Here is a 12,133-nt window from a genome sequence, read left to right on the forward strand (position 1 = left end):
CTTTGTTGTTATTGTTAAGTGCCATGGAGTTGGTTCCCACTCATAATGACCTTGTATAGGTTTCCCAAGGATCGGCTGGTGAGTTTGAACCATGAACCTTGCTGTGCAAATGACCTTGCAGTCCAGCGCATTAATCCACAGCGTCACACCAGGACTCCTTTCCCTTACTAGTGGTTTGAAAATCAACCCAGTTGCCTTGAGTGGAATCTGACTTATGGAGACCCCATGTGTTTCTGAATTGGGTCTTCAAGACTTTGATTTTTTGGAATCAGACTTCCAGGTTTTTCCTGAGGCACCTCTAGGTGGATTTGAATCGCTAACCTTTCAGTTGGTAGTCAAGCACTTTTTTGTCACCCATTACCTCCTATTAGTGGCTACAGCAATCATAATAATGACTCTGTACAACTCTCAAGGCCGTTCTAGTGTGGCGCTGTGGATTAATGCACCAGACTGCAAAGCCATTTGAACTACAAGGTTGGAGGTTTAAGCTCACCAGCTGCTCCTCGGAAACCCTATACAGGATCGCTATGGATCAGAATCGACTTGACAGCATTTCACAACAACAACATACCTATTAAGACTCATGACATCTCTGTGGGGCAGGGTTAATGTTCCCATTTTACAGCTGAAGCAACTGAAACTCATAGAGAAGACATTGCCCAAAGTCACACTCCTCTCTAATTACAGAACAGAAAAAGTCAGCTAGAAGCTGGCATCCTATGCCGGTGGGCATCTTCTGGGGATTATACTTCTCATGAGAATATAAAAATGTGATGGACTAGGCCACTCCCACTCTTTACAGATGGGGAGACTGAGCCTGGGAACATGCAATGGCCAGCCCGGGATTGGTGAATTCACGGAAGACTCGGAATCAAATCCTGTCCACATTATTCACTCAGTGCCCTGCTCTGTGAAGACCAGCTTGGGAAAATCAATGCATCCAAGAAATGAAACTTGGTTCTTTTGTGATTAAAACAACAGAAAGAAATTCCCTAGAGTGCTTACCATCTCTCCTTCCACTGCCCTAAATATACTAAATATACAAAAAAAAAAAAAAAAGGTGAGCCACCCACCTAGGGATGCACATGATCAAACAAATCATGGATCAATAACCATTTACAGAGAGAGAATGTGGGGCTAACCCAGACATTAGACACTGTCTGCTCTAGTTCCTGTGCTTTCCCAATACCTCATGAAGCAAGTATGATTAGTTCCATTTTACTGAAAAGAAAACCAAAGCTCAGAGAGGCAAAGCAATTTGACTAAGGTCATAATAAGTGTGGATCTTCTTTCTGACATCCAGATCCCCTGTGCTAGTCACCCTCCTGAAATGACCCTGAGCTTGGCAAGAATCTCATTTCCCAGCTCTCTCGGGCCCTGAGTTCCGGGAATGTGACACTTTGCAGCAACCTAGGGATTCTGGGCAGGTTACTGGGGGCTGGAGGTTGAGCAAACAGAATGGCAGAGAGGGCAGCCCTTTGGTCAGTCCCTCCCTCTTCCCCTCCCTCCCAGATTCCTCCTCTCATTCCCTTCTTCCTGAATCAAAGCTGAGACTTCAGGGAGCTCAGAGACCAGCTTCCCAGGCCTGTGGCTGGAGGCCCTGCCATGGCACCCCCCAGACCCCTTCTGATACTGGCCCTGCTGTCATGGGCTGTTCTGGCTGACCAAGGTGCAGGAGGATGATCATGACCATCTGGGTCAATGTGGGGTGGGCAAGGGTAACCTGGGCTTGGCCTTGCCAACTGACACCCCGTTCTCACAGAGTCCTGCAAGGACCGCTGCACTGAGGGCTTCAACGAGAACAGGAAGTGTCAGTGTGACGAGCTCTGCTCTTACTATCAAAGCTGCTGTGCTGACTACATGGCTGAGTGCAAGCCCCAAGGTGCGTCTAGAGGCAAGGTGGGTGGGCATGGAGTTGCCCCTGCAGCTGGAGACTCATACTACCGTCTCTGTCTGCAGTGACTCGGGGGGACGTATTTACTCAGCCAGAAGATGACTATGGAATCTATGAGTACCATGAGGTGACCAAAGACAACACCAGTGTCCACATACAACCTGAGAGCCCCACTCAGAGCCCTGGGCTGCTCGATTACACAGAGGGTCTTGAATCTGAGCAGGCGTTTCTAAAGCCGGAGGAAGGGACCTCAAGTCCTGAGGCAGTGACTTTAGAGAGATGGACCAGCAACCCAGAGATCTCTGAGTCCCCAGCAACGGAGGAGCTCTGCAGTGAGATGCCTTTTGATGCCTTCACAGACCTCAAGAATGGTTCCCTCTTTGCCTTCCGAGGTGATTTTGAGGGCAGTTCTTGGGGGTAGGGGTGTGCTCCAGGAGTGTCCCCTCTCACAGAGCCTCCCCACCTCCAGGGCAGTACTGCTATGAGCTTGATGAAAATGCAGTGAGGCCTGGCTACCCCAAGCTCATCCAAGACGTCTGGGGCATTGAGGGTCCCATTGATGCTGCCTTCACTCGCATCAACTGTCAGGGGAAGACCTATTTCTTCAAGGTGCCAGACTAGAGCCTGTGAGATCAGGGTAGAGGACTTCTAGGGAAGGGTCCAGAACTATTGTGTCCAGGGCCAGGGTAGGCAGGAATGCTGGTTGGATTCCGGGTCCTGTGGGTAACTGGCTGGGGCTCTGTGAGGATAGACAGGACAGTCTGGGGTTCTTGGTTCTGGTCAGCAAGCCTAGAGTTGGGGATAGCTGTCTAGCCAGCTGCCTCCTCATCCTTCTCCACCTTCACTACCCCTTAGGGTAGCCAGTACTGGCGCTTTGAGGATGGTGTTCTGGACCCTGACTACCCTCGCAACATCTCTGAAGGCTTCATGGGCATCCCAGACAACTTGGACGCAGCCTTCGCCCTCCCTGCCCATAGCTACAGTGGCCGGGAGCGGGCCTACTTCTTCAAGGGTACTCAGGGAGAGGGTGGGGAAATGATCAGGCAATGGAGTAAACTTGGGTTTCCTCTGCACTTCGCTGAGGTTCTGTCAGGAGTTCCAGTCCCACTCATGCCACCCTCCCTGCTTCCCAGGGAGACAGTACTGGGAGTACGAGTTCCAGCAGCAGCCCAGCCAGAAGGAGTGTGACAGCAGCTCTACGTCGCTTGTGTTTGAGCACTTTGCCCAAATGTATCGGGAGAGCTGGGAGAACATCTTTGAGCTTCTCTTCTGGGGCAGATCGTTTGGTACCTCAGGAGAATTTGGGTCCCCTGGGTAGGGAAGTGTTGGGCCAAGGGGGCTGTGGTTGTGGAGCTATTGATCAAGAGCTGTTTGTTCAGCCCAGACTTTGCTTCTGTTGACCTTTGGGGAGTGACTTGGCTCAATCTGGACCCCAAACTTTGAACTTTGTCTAGCAGTTATGGACACAGCCAACAGAAGTTAGCGTGCTACTAGGAAGGTCTGGAGAGTGGGAAGAGGCAGACACGTAGGGAAATGATGGAAGGAGGCTGGGGAAAGGCCATGGACTAAAAGTTGGAGGCCTGGGTGCTGGGCTCGGCCACTAGCAGATAAGGCACAGCTCAGCTCCCCGGCCTCTATTAACTCCTTCCCTGTCACAGGTGGTGCCAGCAAACCCGGCTTCATCAGTTCCGACTGGCCTGGGGTGCCAGGGAATGTGGATGCCGCCATGGCTGGTCGCATCTACATCTCAGGCTTCGCCCCTCGCTCTTCTGGGACCAAAAAGCTAAAGTCTACACATCGCAACCGCAAACGCTACCGGTCTAGGTCTCGTGGTGGTCGTAGTCGAGGCCACAAGTCACGCCGGCTATCCCGGTCACCTTGGCTGTCTTGGTTCTCCAGTGAGGAGACTGGGCTAGGAATGCACTATGATTACGACCTGGACTGGCTGGTGCCTGCCTCCTGCGAGCCCATCCAGAGCGTCTACTTCTTCTCGGGAGGTGGGAGCCCCTGCCATTCCTGTAGCTGGTCTAGCCCCTGAGCGTGACCCCAGAAAGCCAGGCCCCAAGTCTTTGACTACGCCATGTCTCTTCACTTATCCTTCCAGGAGACACCTGGGTCTTCTCTCTCCTGGCAGGAGCGGGCTTGACAAGGTCTCACACACCTTCTCACATCCTCTCTTCCAGACAAATACTACAGAGTCAACCTTCGCACGCAGAAAGTGGACACCGTCAACCCTCCCTACCCACGCTCCATCGCCCAATACTGGCTGGGCTGCCCAGTTCCTGGTCGCTCATAGGAGCCCCAGTCTACATAGCTAAGCCCTCCATAGTACTCTCCTCCCGCTTCAATAAAGCTTCCTTGATCCTGAGTTTCAGACTGCTGTCCTGACTGGGGTGGGCAGTCTGGTAAGGGAAGGGAAGCTGAGTTGTCATGGTGGGCTGGGGGCCTTTCTATGTGTCCAGCCCATGCTAGCTCAGGCCAGCTCATGAACCCAAGAAGTGGTGAGCTGGGGAGGATTCTCTGAGAGCCAGCCCTTCTCCTGTGCTAAGCAGCAACACCAGAAACTCGGCAGATACTTGAACACCTCTTGTGATGGCCAGAAGTTCAGGCTGCCGCTCCCAGCCCTGGGTGTTTGTTTGCCCCCTGCAAGTTGACTAGGGTCTTGAAGAAGAGAGAAGAGGCAGGAGTTCTGGTTTTTGTTTTTGGCTTTTCCTGAACCTGGAATCCAGAAAGCTAAGACTCCTGAGCTCCTAGTCACTGTTCTCCCTCAAACCCATCCCTTTTGTTCTTTGATGTCTGTCTTGAGTCTTGGATGGCGAGACAGTAAGGTTAGAGGAAAGAAGCCAGACAGTCTCCTCCCTGTGGAAGCCTTCAGCCTCCATCCTGCCTTCAGCAGACCCTGAAGCCCCTGCCCCTCCTTTCCATCCCTCAACAAACTTCCCCTCCGGTCACCAACTCTGTCTGGCGACGGAGCTAGTAAAAGAAGAAGAGCCAGTGAGCCATGCCAGGACTGTGCCCACACCATACACCTCAGTTCAGGTTTTTATCTTGCCACGCCTCTGAGGGAGGGGTTTACAACCCAAGGGGGTGGAGTGGGGCAGTATTGAGGCTTATAAATTGAGGAAGTGAACTTCAAATGTAGCCCTTCTCTTAGAAAGGTGGCCTGGGGGACTTGGAGGGAAAAGAGCATTGTAAAAACATAAACCTTACTTAAAAACCACCCATTGCACCTGAGGAAGCATAAGGCTAATGCAGGGAGGTGACTGCCTGGCTTGACTGCCACTGGCCCCCAGGTCGTGCCCAGGGACTGGATCGCCACCAGAAGAAGAGGACCACCTTTAGCAGAGGGCAGTTGCTGGAGCTGGAGGGTGAGCTTGCAGCTGCCTTATCCTGACATCAGTTCTTCTGATTACCTGTCTCCCTAAGGCCAAGATCCAGGGCAACTGTGACCTCATCTCAGGCCAGGGGTACCCACTTGCACATCCAGCTTTTGAGTTTAACCCTGGACCCTTCTCTTTGAATATATGGCCTCTAAGTTATACTCCTTCTGTTGTTGGGAGAGTGAATGCTGGACTCAGAATAGACTCCCTCTTCTTCCCTGCCAGGTGTCGTTCCAGAACCAGTGGGCCAAGAGAATAAAAAACAGGAGCCGAAAAGGCCTAAAACCGAGTGAGCCTGCCCCTGAATTCTCATTCTCTTCTCCCACACAACCTCCAGCAGCCCTGAGAGCCCCACAGACTGAGCCAGAATGACTGACTGGTGCTTCAGGGGCCCACATGTCTTCAGAGCATGCAACAACCCAGACCTCACTGGGCAGCCTGTCTGACCTCATCTAGGCCTCGGCTGTTGTCACCAACCTGGACCACTTCTAATCTGGGCTTGCAAGACCCCTCTAACTTCTCTAGCCCACTTTAGGCCACCCCTTCCAGGACTGAGAAAAGTAGATCCCCTTCTCCTTCCTTTAACAGGTGGAGACTACCACAGATGTGGGGTGGGGGTGGGTGCAGCAGAGATGGGTTCTGGTATCACGGTCATCTGTAAGACCAACTAATCTCCAAATAAAACCCCAAATCTTAATCTGGATTGTTGTGTGATGCAAATAAATGGCGAGGGGAGCCTTTTGCTTTAGAGATTGATCTCTATCACCTAATCACTAAATAGGACTGAGTTCCACACAGATCCTAGGTGGAGACCTTCTGCTGGGCTTAGAAGGCAAGTTACTTGGTGGGCTTGGGGCTCTGGCTGACAGATCCTGGGGCAATGGGAGCGTCTGCTAATACATCTGTTCTCAATCCCTCTGGTTCCCCAGCACTGCAGCTGCCTCCACTCTAGAGCGGCTCTGCTATGTAAGCCTGGCAAGTCTCTCAAACAAGCTTGAAAAACAAGGATGTTAATACTTGTCTCCTCTCCGTTTGTGGAACGAGATGGTGTAAGTACAGTGTTCACAGGGTGTGGAGCACACAATCTTAACATTAGTTTCCTTTCTGTACAGCACGCCAGGAGAAAGTGGGCTGGTCCTCTCCCTGGGAGAAACTACGGTGTAGTGAGGCAGGGTGGCTGAGAAGACAGAGCACCTTTCTCCGTGATGGGAACAATGAGATCCCAGTTCAAACTCAGTCTTTGCAGAGAAGGTCTCTAGCACCATAGCCTTTTCCTCCTCATTAAGCAGGGGCTAGAGCTTTTCTCCCTCTGTCCCCAGAAGCTAGCACAGTGCCTAGCTGTAGAGACCTCAGGGGGTGCTCAGTGCTGCTGGCTTGTAGGTCACGCAGAGCTACAGCCACAAGTAGTCCTGCCCTCAAAGATATGAGGTCTGCTCTCTAAGATTTCTTCCAAGGGAAACCCAGGACATTGGAGGAATGTAAAACCACACTGTGCAGGTCCAGGTAAGCAGTCATGAATCTCACAAACCTTGAATGTTTAACTCAGTTGAAACCACTGCAGGTTACTTGAAACTCTAATACGCTGCCTCAATTTTCTTCTCACAGCTGACATCTCTTTAACCTATAGAAACCCTAAGATTTCTCAACAAAGTGATCTATGTGGAATTTTTGTTAAGTGCCACTGAGTTGGTTTTGACTCATAATGATGCTGCATAGGATTTGAGGAGTGGCTGGTAATTTTGAACCATCCAACCTTGCGGTCCACTGCTTATCCCACAGCGCCACACCAGGACTCCTATAGTGGAATGTTATGTGCCCTGGAGTTGGTTCTGACTCATAGCGACCCTGTACAGGGTTTACGAGGCTGTAAATCTTTACAGGAGCAGAAAGCCTCATCTTTCTCCCACTGAACAGCTGGTAGTTTCAAACTGCTGACCCTGAGGTTAGCAACCCAATTTGTAACTACTATGCTACCTGAGCGCCATCTATAATGGAATAGAAGGGAATAAACTTTGCCTTCCTTTTAGGTATAGTACTGCTCTGAAGGCTCCAACTTACTATGTATCAAGAAGAAACTGGCAAGCACTATAGAGTAAATGTCTAGTGACCTACTGGGTGCATAACTGAAAAAGTGTTTGGGGTGGGGTGGGGTGGGGGAGCAAAGACCACAGGAGTTCATACTGTGAACAAACAGATAAGGTATACCATTAGGACTGTGGAGGCTTGTGTGTTGCTGTGATGCTGAGGGCTATATCACTGTTACTTTACATACCAGCAGGGTCACTCATGGTGGAGAGCTTTCAGCAGTTTCCAGACAAAGACAGACAAGAAAGAAAGGCCTGGTGATCTGCTTCTGAAAATTAGTTAATAAAATGCTATGGATCACATCAGGTTGGGAGGCACTCAAAATACAAAGTGGCAGCAGCAGTAGACTCAACATACCAATGATCACAACGCTGCCACAGGACTGGGCAAGGCTTTGTTCTGTGTACAAAGTCAGCATGCGTGAGAGCTAACTCGATGGCAACTTACAAGCACTGGGAGTGGGGCTCTGAAGATCTTTGTGCCATTTGCTGTAGGATTTGAAATAAGAAAACACTGGGTACAATAAATATTTATTGGACAGATAACTAATACTAATAACCTTTTAAGTGCCTTTTACAGATTCTGTCATTACAAAACTAACGTTAAGTTCTTACAAGTACAACGTTACAGAGACTTCAGGACAACCTAGGAGTCTATCAGATGAAGGACCACAAACCAGTCATTTTATGTCTCTCAGCCTTTTCTTTTCTTCTGGAAAAGGAGCCCAAATAACTTCTTTGTGAAGAACAAAGGCAACCAGGTCACAGTCAACTGTGAACATTTCTTGGAATTTTTTATATTCACCAAAACATGTTTAAGAACCCACATAAGATATCCTACATTAGACTTATATATAACAGTATGTATACTCAGAGTCACATATGTAGTGAAATCTGAAAATAGTCCATGTCTACAGATAACAGCTCTCTTTATTAGTTGAGACAATCTCCCCACCCCACACACAAACACAAAAAATTTTGCAACTTAAACAGACAAAAACAGTTTTGCCATTTGGATTGTTTTTTTCAATTTTGGAGGCAGAACAAAGGATAATGGGAAGGAATGTTGGTGAATGGTAGGAAATCAGACACAGGCAAGCAGAAGGAAGAGAAAGAGAATGAAGATCAACGTGACAATCCTGAAAGGTAGCTGCCTTGATTCCAGTCTCACAACCTATACCAACTGCTCTTTCTCTTGTTCAGTGTCCTCCGGTCAGTCCCTCTTTCAGCACAAACCGGAGAAAGAAGATTCTGTTTTCTTGGGACCTTTTGATCTGTATTCCACGTCTATATCATGGCACATGTACAAAGGAAGACAACAGATTTGTGCACTTGGGCAAGTTCAAGGCAGTATGGCCTACTTCTGGGAAGGCCTGGATCCCACCTTGGCAGTGCTCAGAATGGACTGGAAAAGGCAGATGGAGCAGCAGATTCTTTGAGTTTATAGATGTGTAGCCTGAGTCCCTTTCACTTTTCCCTCTGGAAATTCATGGGGCTAGACTCCACATAAGAATAGCAGCCCTCTGATTTACGGGAGTTTAGAACAAAGAGCCTAATGGGCTGACACAGTCAGTGATAGGTAGCTGGGAGCACAAAGCTTCCCCATACCTTTTCGAGACTTTGACGATGAAACACCAGTTACAGCTCTCCCAACTCGCCTTCCATAGCCCGTACCATGACATACAGCTCAGCCAGACCCACCACAGAGGCGACGATCAATGCAGCCAGCACCCGCTGGGAAGGAAGGAAGACCAGACTTAGGGGATATAGGCTTGTACTCAACTCTGCTGGCCTAACACCTTTATCAAGGATGGAGAACCCCCTGACCCAGTCCGTCAGTTTGGGAGGGAGAAGACAGAATCTGGCTTTTCTTGGGGTTATAATCCACCCCCATGAATGTTAGGAAGCATACATGCTCCTTAGTTAATTTCATAAATGTTTATTCAATTTCTGACCTATGTAAGGCATACCCCCTCCCTTTCCCATTAAGAGTCCCTTCTGGGGTACCCTGCCCTACCCAGTGCCTACTCACCGAGGCCATTTCTGTGAAGATATACTGACTTCCAAGGTAAGCGCAGGCAAACGCAGCTACCACCGTGACAATGAAGTTGAAGATGGTGATGACTAGAGCCTTCACTGACCTCACTTTGAGGAGGAGCCCAGAGAAGAAATCTTTAGGTCAATGTCCTCTAGGGGCCCCTCTGATCTCATGGCTACCTCCCGCATTAACTGGGATCCTCTCAGAGCATGCTCGAAAAGTGTGATGGTTAAAGTTATGCATCAACTTGGCAGGGCCCCGATTCTCAGTGATTTGGCAGATGTTATGTAATCATTCTCCTTTTTGTGGTCTGGTGTGACTGCCGAATCAGTTGAAAGGGGAGTTTTCTTGGGGGTGTGACTTGCACCCAACATATATGGCTGTTCTGGAAAAACACTCTCTCTTGACTGTATTCACCTCTTCATCCTGACCTCCAGTTCTTGGGCTATGAGCTAGCTGCCTGCTGCCCAACCTGCATATTTTTGGGTTTGCCATCCCCTGCAACCACATGAGTCAGGAGAAACCTCCAACCAGCAGTTGACCCATGGATTGAGATTTGCAAGCCTCCACTACTATGTGATCTATTTCTTTGATATAAAGCTTTCTCTATGTACTTATAGATACACTTCACTGGGTTTGCTTCTCTAGAGAAGCCAGACTAAGTTTCAACCTAGAACACTGGGGTAGGAGGAGTGCCATGATGCATCCCAGGGAGAGGTTTTAGCATGCTGGTTTCCTAAGCCTCACCTTGCTTTCCTAGGTCACTGAGAGTCCCACCATGCCTTGAATCCTGTTGAAAAGGAAAAGCAAAGGATTTTCAAATGGAAGCACACAGGCAGCCCCCTAAACACTCATTTGCCACTTGTCAGTTTGGCTCAGCTCTCTCTATTCCCTTACACATTCGCTGTGTCTTTTCCATGGATTATTTTTTTCTAGAACCAACCTGTCTCTTTTCTGGACCACAGAAAGGACATAAGCTCCAGTAACCATCTCCCCTTCTCCTGTTCTAGGGAAGGAGCATGCCAAAGGACAGTAGGGAGCCCTGTCAAAGAAAGGCTCCAAGATTCGCCTGCCTTTCCTCCAACCTCACCTCTATAACTATTATGAATCAGTCACCATTTGAGTGAATTGTACATATACTTGGTAAATAAGTAGCACAGAGTGGCTATGAACTCTGAGTAGTATTAAGTTTCATGGTTGTTTTTTTTTCCTTTCTGTACCTTTTCCCAGTGTAGAGCTGCCCTTACCTGGCAGGTGACATTACGTGTGATCCGCTTATATTCCTCATTGGCCAGCTGTATCTTAATCTTCTCCAACCGGGCAACTAACTCTGGGTTCTGGGGCAGAAAAATAAAATGAGACAAGTTATGTTTTCAGCTTGCTAGAAAGTATGTCATAATCATTGGTTTCAAGAGGCAAAGGGCTAAGGGTCGGAAAACCCATGTATCAGGTCTTCCTTCATGGAAGCTGTCAATCATGGAGGACAATTATCTATTTTCCCCCATCCCAGCTCCCAAGACCATAAAAGGCAAAGTTCTGAATTCAAAACTTAATTTGTAAAATCAAATATCATGACTAAGTTCAATTCAGCCATACCCATTCTCACAAACAAGTTTCTTACATACCCGGGGAGGCTTCACAACTTCTGGGAGATAAAATTCACTGCCTTCCAGGAGCTCATGAAGATAGAGCGTGGAATCTGGGAATAAAAGGTTTCCACAACACAGTGATCCAGAGAGCTGAGGCTGAGGGATTTAGATCAGAGAAGGCTCTAATCCTGCTATTCTTTCTACCGAAATAAAACGCAGTATCAATCCTTCTCTAGGATCATTTTTATTTGAGAAGAATCTAGGACAATTCCACATCAGCCTCTCCTGGTGCTCTGACTGTCATAACTAATTTGTAAGTCATTTATATTTGCCTTTGACTTAGGTTACTTCTATGGCCACACAGATCTTCCCTAAATAGTTTAGGTCACAGTGATGTCAAGTACACAGGACACTGGACTAAAGATCTTAGATACCAGTTTGTCCTACTTCCTCCCTTACAGACAAAGAAACTGAGGCCTCGGTATGGAAATGACTATTCCAAGGGAAGTTAGTGGCAGAATTAGGACAAGAGCTCAGATGCTACTCCCAGTCCAGACATTTCTGCATGGCTTGCTTCATCCCCTCTTTAAACACAAACACACAAAATCAGAGAATAACAAAGAATTGGCCACTCTTCCTTTTGAGATGAAAAGAAATCCAAATTCCCAAGCAAGACAAATTCACTATGCTACAGTAGTTCCTAAGGGAACAAGTTCACTATGCTACGGCCTGAGGGGAAGAAACTGATCCTGTGAGGTGATAAATTCAGAGGGGACTTGTAGAGTTTATGAGGTGACTCTGATGGTGAGGTGATTGTTCCGGGGGCGAAAGTGAGTGACGTAAAACGATCTCAAGAAACTTTGGAAACAAGGAGGCGATCTAGGACTGGAGGCTGGGGCTCACCCCTTTTTCTCAGGTGCTGGTGCAGATCCCTGATCAGACGGAAGGGAACCAGGCGTCGGGGACTACTATCACCGCTCTGGTGTTGCTTCTCCAGCGCGGCCTCAAGTTCGGCCCGCAGCTTCCGGGGCAGCTTTTCTGCCTCTAGCTCCCCGCCAGGGCCTAAAGCGCTAATCAACCTTGGGCCAGGCACCAAAGAAGACGCCATGTCTATGCGACTCTGTGGTCACGTGACCACCCCCAAACCG

The 12,133-nt window shown here is 48.7% G+C and overlaps 3 protein-coding genes across 3 annotated transcripts; 2 read left to right on the forward strand and 1 right to left on the reverse strand.

The window, feature by feature from the left end:
- The first annotated feature begins 1,605 nt into the window (after positions 1–1,605).
- On the forward strand, positions 1,606–4,190 carry VTN (vitronectin). The gene is made up of 8 exons (XM_006874213.1): positions 1,606–1,669; positions 1,763–1,882; positions 1,960–2,286; positions 2,364–2,503; positions 2,750–2,906; positions 3,028–3,180; positions 3,553–3,891; positions 4,078–4,190. Exons 1-8 carry the CDS (start codon positions 1,606–1,608, stop codon positions 4,188–4,190), a joined length of 1,413 nt encoding a protein of 470 aa, XP_006874275.1.
- A 189-nt stretch (positions 4,191–4,379) lies between these two features.
- SEBOX (SEBOX homeobox) lies at positions 4,380–5,766 on the forward strand. Its single transcript, XM_006874236.1, is given in 5 exon segments — positions 4,380–4,395; positions 5,188–5,275; positions 5,277–5,309; positions 5,500–5,516; positions 5,663–5,766. Coding segments are annotated over 5 exon segments (258 nt in total).
- A 3,230-nt stretch (positions 5,767–8,996) lies between these two features.
- Positions 8,997–12,093, reverse strand: TMEM199 (transmembrane protein 199). Its single transcript, XM_006874212.1, has 6 exons — positions 11,889–12,093; positions 11,022–11,095; positions 10,644–10,733; positions 10,144–10,186; positions 9,391–9,503; positions 8,997–9,092 (listed from the first exon to the last, which is right to left on the reverse strand). The coding sequence occupies exons 1-6, from the start codon at positions 12,091–12,093 to the stop codon at positions 8,997–8,999; spliced, it is 621 nt and encodes a 206-aa protein (XP_006874274.1).
- Positions 12,094–12,133: the final 40 nt, after the last annotated feature.

This window comes from Chrysochloris asiatica, unplaced genomic scaffold, assembly GCF_000296735.1.
Source record: "Chrysochloris asiatica unplaced genomic scaffold, ChrAsi1.0 scaffold00266, whole genome shotgun sequence".
In the NCBI taxonomy this organism is placed as follows: Eukaryota; Metazoa; Chordata; class Mammalia; order Afrosoricida; family Chrysochloridae; genus Chrysochloris; species Chrysochloris asiatica.

Coding starts and splice junctions, on each gene's coding strand:
- VTN (XM_006874213.1), top strand. CDS start 1,606: ATGGCACCCCCCAGACCCCTTCTGATACTGGCCCTGCTGTCATGGGCT. Junction 2,504..2,749: donor GGAAGACCTATTTCTTCAAG/GTGCCAGACTAG, acceptor ACTACCCCTTAG/GGTAGCCAGTACTGGCGCTT. Junction 3,181..3,552: donor CTTCTGGGGCAGATCGTTTG/GTACCTCAGGAG, acceptor TCCCTGTCACAG/GTGGTGCCAGCAAACCCGGC.
- TMEM199 (XM_006874212.1), bottom strand. CDS start 12,093: ATGGCGTCTTCTTTGGTGCCTGGCCCAAGGTTGATTAGCGCTTTAGGC. Junction 10,187..10,643: donor CACGTAATGTCACCTGCCAG/GTAAGGGCAGCT, acceptor CCTTTTCAACAG/GATTCAAGGCATGGTGGGAC. Junction 9,504..10,143: donor CAGTGACCTAGGAAAGCAAG/GTGAGGCTTAGG, acceptor TCCTCCTCAAAG/TGAGGTCAGTGAAGGCTCTA.